The sequence below is a fragment of the Saprolegnia diclina genome (genome assembly GCF_000281045.1).
Source record: "Saprolegnia diclina VS20 unplaced genomic scaffold supercont1.2, whole genome shotgun sequence".
Taxonomy (NCBI): domain Eukaryota; phylum Oomycota; class Saprolegniomycetes; order Saprolegniales; family Saprolegniaceae; genus Saprolegnia; species Saprolegnia diclina.
In genome coordinates this window covers 1147919-1156965 of record NW_008246069.1, presented here as the reverse complement: position 1 = coordinate 1156965, position 9047 = coordinate 1147919, and the positions used below count along the sequence as shown (strand labels likewise).

General features: G+C 59.7%; 1 protein-coding gene across 1 annotated transcript; it reads right to left on the bottom strand.

Moving 5' to 3' along the window:
- Positions 1–312: 312 nt before the first annotated feature.
- SDRG_00996 (hypothetical protein) lies at positions 313–8648 on the bottom strand (the record flags this gene model as incomplete). Its single annotated transcript, XM_008606503.1, has 6 exons — positions 8061–8648; positions 7745–8011; positions 7533–7692; positions 7320–7485; positions 383–7274; positions 313–336 (listed from the first exon to the last, which is right to left on the bottom strand). Exons 1-6 carry the CDS (start codon positions 8592–8594, stop codon positions 313–315), a joined length of 8043 nt encoding a protein of 2680 aa, XP_008604725.1. The 5' UTR covers positions 8595–8648.
- Between the last annotated feature and the right edge of the window lie 399 nt (positions 8649–9047).

Below are 9047 nucleotides of genomic sequence, written 5' to 3'. Positions count from 1 at the left end.
CGGCCGCCGCATCAAAGTCAGCGAGCGCATATTCGTTGTCTTCGACTTGCTCGACCACCGGGATGGGCTCTTCCGACTCCATGCTGGCCGCGGGAATGTCGAAATCGGGTACGTCGAACTCAAAGCGAGCGGTCTCGGAGTCTGTGGCGCATGTCGACTGTATATCAAATGTCGAAGAGTCGAGATCGGGGTTGGTGATTGCACTGACGGTGTCGATAAAGCTGCTATGTGGGTTGTACGAGGCGGCGTTGGCGTGTTGCTGGGATACGGGTAGTGCCAACGGTGGTATGAGGTTTGAAGACGCATGGCGTGTCACGGCTTGGGCAAGAATGGAGTCTACCGTCGAGCCGACAAGGTCGGCAAAGCTGTCGACAGTGGACACCGAGGTAGAGAAAGAGCTGGGTGGTGCTGAAGACTCGGTAGGTTCGTCTTGGTTCTCTCTTGGAGACTCGGATGCGTGGTCCATGCGCAACGTCGCATCGTCCACTGAGGGTCGATCCTCAGGCTCCTGGACCCGCCGCGGCGCTTCTTTACTCGCGTCGAGATTGTTCTTCGTTGGACTCTCATCGCTGGAATTGACCATCGTCTGCATTGCGCGCTCAACGCCATCGTGTACAAAGCTGTCCACAGTGTGGCTCAGCATGACGCGGACGGGTGGGACGTCGAGCTGCCCGCTCTCTGATTGGTTGTCGAAGCGCTCTTGGCTCAAGTAGCTCGTGCGCTTGTCCTTATTGTCGCTGGCTGCTTTCGCGTCGGCCTTGGGCAAACCAAGCAGCAGATCGTCCAGAGCCTTTTCTGGTACAAACGCTTTCGAGGCATCGGCGGCTTTGATCGCCACGCTGCTGCTCTCGTCGGACGGTGCTGCGGGAATCGTACTTGGCTCGATATGCGCGTGTTTGATCGGTGCATCACTGCTACTTGGAGGCAGCTCGGAACTTGCTGCAAAGACTGCGCTAGCGCGAGCGATTCCTTCTTGAAGCAGCGAGTCGACGGCGATAGTCGACGCACTGCGCGCACATTCGAGCTTGTGCAGTGGAAGAGGTGCAATGTCCAGAATCGGGGGCACGTCAGCTGCAGGGACGACAGAGTCTGGGAGGCTCCATGCCTCTGTCGAGTCGTCAAGATCCCGTATCGTTTTGTGCGCGCCGCTTGCTGTCGTTGGACGCGACCGCTGGAGCCCTTCGTCGACTGCATTCGCCACGACCGTGCTTGCAACCACTGTAATGACTTCGCACGTGGTCTCGTCGGGTTCGGAACCAGATGATGCTAGCTGCACTGCAAGGACGCTGGCTGCAGCGTGAGGCGCGTCGTGTCGGCAGCTCGCCACATTTTGAGGTCGTAACTCGAGGTTGAAGGCTTCTTCGTGTACCAGGGTTTGCCTCTCGGCAACATGTGTTGTGGCCGACTGAAACGCATGGCTGCACGTCGTCTCAGCGACCGAGTTGATTGCTCGAGCCATGACAATTGACGGGGTCGTCTCGTGCACCGAGTCGTTTTCTCCCACAGAGTCGCTGTCTTCAATGGCAACTTCCGATGTGTTGCTTGTGGCCTCAGCCTCCTTCGCCTCGGTGGACATGGTCGTACCACCTTGGTGGTCGACACGCGGCGACTTTGCGTCGTCAGAGATCTTTGCTTCGTGCTCCAGCTGGTCGTGCGACTGCATTTTGAGCTCGGCGCGCTGAAGCTCGTCCGTACGCCAGTTCATGGCGACAGAGATTGTATCTGCCACCATGTCCGTCGCCGACTTGTGCAAAATTTCACGAGATGTGCTGGCGCCACACGTCGACTTGTCGTCGTCCGGTGCACCTTTGGTGTCAGCGTCGTCGACGTCCTTGGCATTAGCAGTCTCGACTGCGTCCTTCGCACCATGGTCCAGCGACTCGTCGCCAGCCGCAGTAGCTTGGTCAAAGGTTAGAGGCGCCGTTTCGACGTTTGCTTTCGCGTCGTCCCACAATGTTGCTTTGGTAGCAGCTTCGATTGCTGTGACGGTAACTGTAGCTGCCAACGCGTGCAGAGCATCGAGCGAGCTCGACTTGGATTCGTCAGCTTCGTACGGTTGAACTTTGTCAAACAAGTCGTCGCGCGAAGACGTGGCAGTGGGTTTGGCTTCAAAGACTGCGTCATCAATAGTCCGAGGCGAGTCGCTGGCATCGGTTGGCTTGATATCGTTGATGTAAGCGGCGTCGTCGAGAAGACGGACGAGGTCTTTCGACTCTGAGGCCGCTTGGATCGCTTCCGAGACAACTGCTGTTGCCAGAGTCCGAAGTGTGTTGTCTGGGACATTGACGACCGTCGTAGGCTCAAGAGCGGCCGCGCTTTGGCTGCTGCTCGCCGTCTCGTGGTCTCCTTGCAGCACTTGCGCAGAGTCGGTCCTGGCGATTAAAGTCAAAGTCTCCCGGGGACTGGTTTTCGTAGATTTGGGGTTGTCGGCTGGTAGCATCGACTTGTGACCATCCTCGTTCGTCGACTCGGGTTTGTCCTTGCTGGCGCCAGTGGGCGGGTCATCGTTGGGATGCATCTGGGCTGTAAGAATATCCACAGCGCCGTGAATGGCGTCGTTCACAGCTGCGGCCGCCGTTGCGTGAAGCGTCTCGGGTGTACCGTCGCTCCGGTGGTCAATGCGGGCGGTTCTTTCCGTCTCGACCACAAAACACGACTCCGTCGTCTCTAGCGGCGTTGAAGACGCCATCGTGCGCAAAGCGGTAGCGACAGCGTCCGACGCGACTGCCGCGCAAAGCTCGTGGGGAACGATGGCGGCCGCTTCTTGCTGGCGAGCGACGGCGTCGTCTGGCACGTTGCCCGAGGCCAACAGGGTTTCGTCGGCGCTTGGCTGGTCGTCTGTCGCTACAGTCCGCAATGCTACCGTTGATGCCGTGCTTGAAGTCGATGCGCAAGTTGCCGTAGCGACGGCCAAAGCGACCATACCGGTCGTCACCACAACGCTCAGATCATGCACGGTGGCCGCACGCAGCGCTTCTTCCTCCAATGCGAGCGCGATGTCGGTGGCGTTGCCTTCAGGTGCTTCGTGCTCGAGCGACACCACGTGATCGCTCGCGCCATCCCGCGCTGACGTCGGTGTGGCATGGTCCAAGTCCACATCGTTCTTTTGCATTTCGGTCGACGCCGCCTCGTCTTCAAACGCCGACGCGGTTTCTTCCATTTCGGGAGGTGCACACTCGTCGCTGGTTGCATAAAAGTCAAAGTCCTCTGTGCTAGCGACGGCGGCAACGAGCTCTTGCGGCGCCGACTCGTCGCTGGTCGCGTGTTCGGGCGGCGCACACTCGTCGCCGGCGGCGTAAAAATCATAGTCGTCGGTGTTCACGTCGGCAGCAACAGCGTCTTGCGGTGCCGGCGTCCACGAGTCGAGTACGTGTGTCGTGGCCGTTTGTAAGACGTCGTTGCAGGTCGTTTCGGCGACAGCATTGATAGCCATTGCCAGAGCAAACGGGTCATCGCTGAGTGCCAACACCGGTGCCTCCTCCGTCGCACTCGGGCAGCAGACGTCCATGTCGAGTTCTGAGAGTGGACCATCGCCGGAAGCGTCGACACTGCCCTCGATCGCGTTCGCGTTCACGTGCACTGGATCCAAGTCCGCATCCTTGGTCTCAGGCGCATCAATGCTCTTCGAGGACGTAACCGCTTCGTTGGAATCGGACGCAACGTCGTAGGTGTCTGACGCCCAGTGGGCCGTGGCTTGGCCCCGTGCGACGGCGACATCATCGTGTGGTCGCTCGACGGCACACGCATGAACGGCCGCGCCAATCGCAATGGCACCGACGGCAACGGCGGTTGCCGAAATGCGGACAGCTTCGCCAACGTCGTCCATCTGGTTTGATGTCCAAACATCGGTAGAGTCCTTGGCGTCGGCCTCGAGTAAGGTTGGCTTCTCATCCGCGTTGTGATCGTTGGAAACAGACGTTGCGTCGTCATGCAGATATACCACGTCCTTTGCGTCCGCGATAACGTCGTCAAAAAGGCGCGTCGATTTGTCTGAGACATCGCACGGGGCTGCCGTTGTCTCCACAAGACTGCTGCGTAGTGCTTCTGCGGTAATATCGCTCACGGCCGTGCCAATTGCATTTGCAACGACTGCAGTTGCCGACGAGGTCACGGTGCTGGCGGCTGCGCCGTCCGCATCGCGAGCCGTTTCGGAAATCTCATCGGCCACGTCATCATGGGCACCAGGGCTGCCCACTCCAAGCACTGCAGCACTCAAGACGCTCGAGGTTAAAGAGGCGCTGAGCTCGTGCGCCATATCCAGAGTGCATGGAGCTTCGTTTGGCTCCGCTTCAGCGCTGTCGGTCACGGCGGGCCCGGACATGGCAGTCACGACTTCTGGTACCAAGATTGGCTCATCGTCCCCAGCAACGCTCGTCGACGAGTAGTCGGCGACCTCGTCGTTCGATTCAGAGGCAAACAAGCTGCTTGGGTCGACAGTGTCGCTCAAAATGGGTACTTTTTCTGGCATGTTGACGTCAGCGACAGTAACCTCAGGCTCGACGGCTTCGCGACCCTCGACCCGTGATGCATCTGACACATCGCCATCCGGTGCCGCATCCGCGGTTTTGGGCGAGGGGTCGACCACTACCGTCGCTGCAGTCTCAGAAATCAAAAATGGCGCGTCTGCCGATGCATCGTCGGATGGAAGCACCGGGTGTGCTTCTTGCGCTGCCTCAAGGGCACTTGGTGTTGGCAACGGCGCCGTCGATGGCGTCAGGTATTGGAACGGAACCATCGTGACTTCGGTGCCAACGTCGAGCAAAACGTCGTAGCACCCGTTGGTCAAGCAACGCGCAATGACGCCATCTTGGCCGTCCATAGCTACCCGAGCGTTGGCCGCAAACACAGCCGTGACATCCGGACACCGCCGCAGTAAATGGATGCTGTCTTCGTCCAAGTGTTCTTGAACAACACCGTTCTCAAAGTGAACGTCGTAGCGCGCCGACGTTGGCTCGACATGCACTTGCGCAATGACACCGGGGATATACCGCGTCCGTCCGCGACACCGCGCCTCAATGATGTCGCCGAGATGCCACAGCGGAATGTACTCTTGGGGCGGCCACGTCATCGGTTCGATCTGATCGGGGGGTACACCGATTTCCTTCTCCCCCGTGTCAAACTCAATGTCGTATGTGCCGTTGAGGCGGCAACGCAGGACGACGCCCGTCTCTACTTGCACGGACCCGTTCACGCGCACCTGGACCCGTTGGTGGCGCTCGAAGGTCGCTACCGCCTTTCTTGGTGATTCGCTTCGGGCATCGTCTTGCTTGGTCGGTGACGGCTCGGGCGATGGAGATGCCACCACCGACAGATGCGATGGCTCGGGTGGCGTCGGAAGCGCACCATCGTCTGTGTGTGTTGTGGGCGACAAGGGTGCGTCTTGATCCGTGCTCTTCTCAACGCGGGGTGTTGGCGGACGCAGCAGCGGTACGAGGGGGGTTACCGCCGATGCTTTGAGAGCTCGCGGCGAAACGACGGTCTCGGGGGGCGGCCTCTCCAGCTCGACGGGCACTGGTCCAGGATCGTCGCCTACGTCTTGCACGAGCGGCCCGCCTTTCCGTCGGCGGATCCGCTCCGGCCCAATGAACGTCTCTTCGTTGCCAGCAAGAAAACGGACGTCGTAGGAGCCATCGAGGCGGCAGCGAGTGACGACTCCAGGTGCATACTCTTGCAGGCCTTCCGCTTGGGCCTCGACAGCGTCGCCGTCTTCATACGACTCGAGCACAACGACGGCACGAATGTAGTCCCGATGGATGTTGACTTCTTGCTCGCCATCGTCGTAGAGAATGTCATAGTGCCCCGTGAGGCGAAGCTTGTTGACGGTACCGCGGTAGTACTTGGACCGACCTTTGTAGCGGGCCTCGACTGTCTGTCCGAGCGAGAAGACCCACTCGGGAAGCACCATCGGGCGAAGGCATTCTTGAGGCACGTCGCTCGCGGCTTCGCCGCTATCGTACGCGATGTCGTAGACGTACCCCGTCGCCCCAAACTTGGACGTGGCGTGCACCACACGCGCAGGGTAAAAGGCCGTTTTGCCCGGCGGCCGCGCCTCGACGCAGTCGCCTTCGTGAAAAATACGACGGACCTTGACCGGCGACAGCGCCGCCACTAGGCCCGCGGTCGGCTGCAGGCGTATCCAGTCGATAGGAACCTTCGACTCTTGCTCGCCGTCGTTGTAGTCGATGTCGTAGCAGCGTTGGTCCGGATACGTTGCGGCAATGACGCCAGGATAGTAGCGCGCGCCGCCGTTGAAGCGGACACGCACCTTGGTGCCAACGGGGAAGAGCTCGATGACGGGCTGCTTATTGGCAATCGGTGTAAAGATGCCGCGCTCGCCAAAGACGATCTCGGGCAATGTGGATGCTGGTGTGACGGGTCGCACCTCGGAAACGGGCATTGGCCAGGGCGTCGTCGCCGGCGGCAGAACCGACTCTGTCGGACGGCTCGATTCGATGGGTCGAGGCGTCGTGGCCGGCGGCAAAACTTGTGCGGTCGTCCCCAGCGACGTCTCGGCCTTCTCGATCATCCGGTGCAACTTGTCTGCAAAACTAATGCGGTTGAGCGCCGACGCATCCGAAGACGACGGGCGTGGTCCGTCGTCCTCTTTGGGCTGAAAGAGCTCGGATGCAAGCGTCTTGAGCTCCGCCGGGGGCACGCGAGGAGTCAATTTATCGCTCCACTTGGCTCCACTCGTCGGTGTTGTCGTTTGCGGGCGCGCTGTTGGCAAGGTATCAAACACAAGCGGCTGGAGCTTCGACGACGAGTGCGGCCGTGTCAATAAGATATCTGGATCCGACGGCAACGGCGTCGAAGTCACCACGGTCGGTGCTGCAAACGCTGCTTTTGCGGTTGGCGGAGCCAGTGCCGAGGCCGCCGTCGACGGCTTCACCTTGCGTCCCAGTGGTGTCGATGCCGGGTCAAACCCATACGTCTCAAGCAGCTTCTTCTCGCGGGTGACGACGTTCCTGTCTTTCTTTGGGACACTGCGCGCCGTCGCTCGGCCCTTGGCCGTCGGTGTCGGTGTCTTGATTGGCTTTCTCGACTTGGGCGTCGCTGTTGACGCCTTCTTGTCGTCGTCCAGGATGACGCGCGCCGTCTGTCGTACACGGTTGCTCGGGCTCTGAATACTAGCAATCGCGAGCTCTCGCGTCGCGAGCACCGAGTACTTGAGGATGCCTTCGTGCGACGGGTACTTGGCCATGACAATCGAGAGGTCCGAGATCGCGTCCGTTTGGCGCAAGAGCTGCGCCGTCGCCTTGTTCATCGAGAGGAGGCTATACGACGCCACTTTCAATATCCTCAAAAATGGGATGTCCTACCAGAGCACGAGGGAGCAGATGGCGCACGACACCTTCTTGTCGTCGAGCTTGAGGCTCTTGCGCAGCACTTGTACAAGAGCCTTGAGCAGGCCGCCGTCGTCTCCCTGAAGCTCGACGATGGCCGCCGCCGCCCGCGCCCCACCCCGGTCACAGAGTTCGAGGAGCACTAGGCCAACGTCAGCTAGAGACACACACACAAGCGGCACGAGCCACCTTCGCAAGCGTAAAACTGGACTTGGCGCGTATTGGCGTTGATCTCCAAGTGGCTTAAAATCGCTTTTGTGACCAACGGGACGATGTTGTGTTCGAGCATGATCGCGACCGAGTTGACATTGAGCTGGCCCAATGCTGCGAGTGCCCCGCAACCCGATGCCTATGCCCACATGTGAGTCGTCCTATCGCTATATCGTATATCGAGTCTCTACCTGAACAATCGGGTCGTCGGGAAAAGACGTAAGGGCACCGGCAATCGCGGCCACCGCACCGTTCTGTACAAAGACGTGGCAGCTCTCGAACGAAAGGTGGCACATTTTGCGCAAGAGCACAAAGCCGTAGCACTGCAACACAGAGTAGAGACTATGGGACCGAATAATATGCAACAGAATCGTCTCGCCGGCTTTGAAGTGGAAGTAGTCGGCCGTCACTTGCGGCGCCGTGCGCAGGAGCTTGAGCAAGGTCGAGAGCGCCTTTTTCTACCCTTTTGGCTCGTACATTGTCCAAGAATGCATCGAATAGGGCTACCACAGAGTGCACGTCGGCGTGGATCGAAAAGAGGTTGTCGAGCACGATTTGGATCTGCGACTGATGGCCCAGGAGCTGCTCTTCGGTGCGTAGCACCATCGGCGGCGGCCCCGACTCGGTCTCGTCGTGCGAGCCGTACCCTTCGAGTGACGTACGCTTTGTGGCCGTCGATGACGACGACGGCGTGGCTTTGGGGCGCGAGAGCGACGTCGGCGACGTTGTCGGTGGCGCCTGGTACAACGATGCGGGCTCTTTTGCCATCGGTCGAAGGCGGTCGGCGTCGATGTCGCACTCAATTTGTCCGTTCTCGTAGGCAATATCGTACTGGAGGCTCGTGTTCTCGGGGCGGCGCTTGCTAGCGCTCGTTGTGGGCGCGCCTTGGCGCAGCGACATGATCTTGCCGCGCTTCCACTTGCCGACGGTCTCTTGTGCCACATCGACGAGCTGGCCGACGCTAAAGGCCGCGCGGGCCTTCGCCTTGGCCGTCGACGGCGTTGCGCGGCCCACAGTCTTGGTCGCGTGCTTCTTCATCATGCTCCGGGGACCTTCAAATCGCAGGATGGGCCGCGGAAAAATATCCGCGTCGACGACCCTTCGGACGTCGGTATTGTATTACCTTGTGTTTTGTATATGCAGAGCTTCGATTTCTTTGACCCCGAGCCCTCCGAGGCGAAGCGACACTTTGGATCGGCTTTGGGCCAATGAGAGCGTCGCACCAATCACAATCGCGATACGCTGGTCTACGCGCGTCTGATTGGTGCGACGCGCTCGCGTCATCGCGTCCGGCTCCATCATGACGACGACAGTGAGGATCTTTTGTGAGCTTGGCGGTCTACGGGTACACACGTCGGTACCGAGAGTGCAATTGCGCACACGGCAGTGCAACGCATTGATGCGACGGCGCGTCACACGCAGGCGAGACTGCAGGCGAGATAAGAGACCATCGATCTTATTGTTTCAAACAGGACACAATTGTCGTGTTTTAAA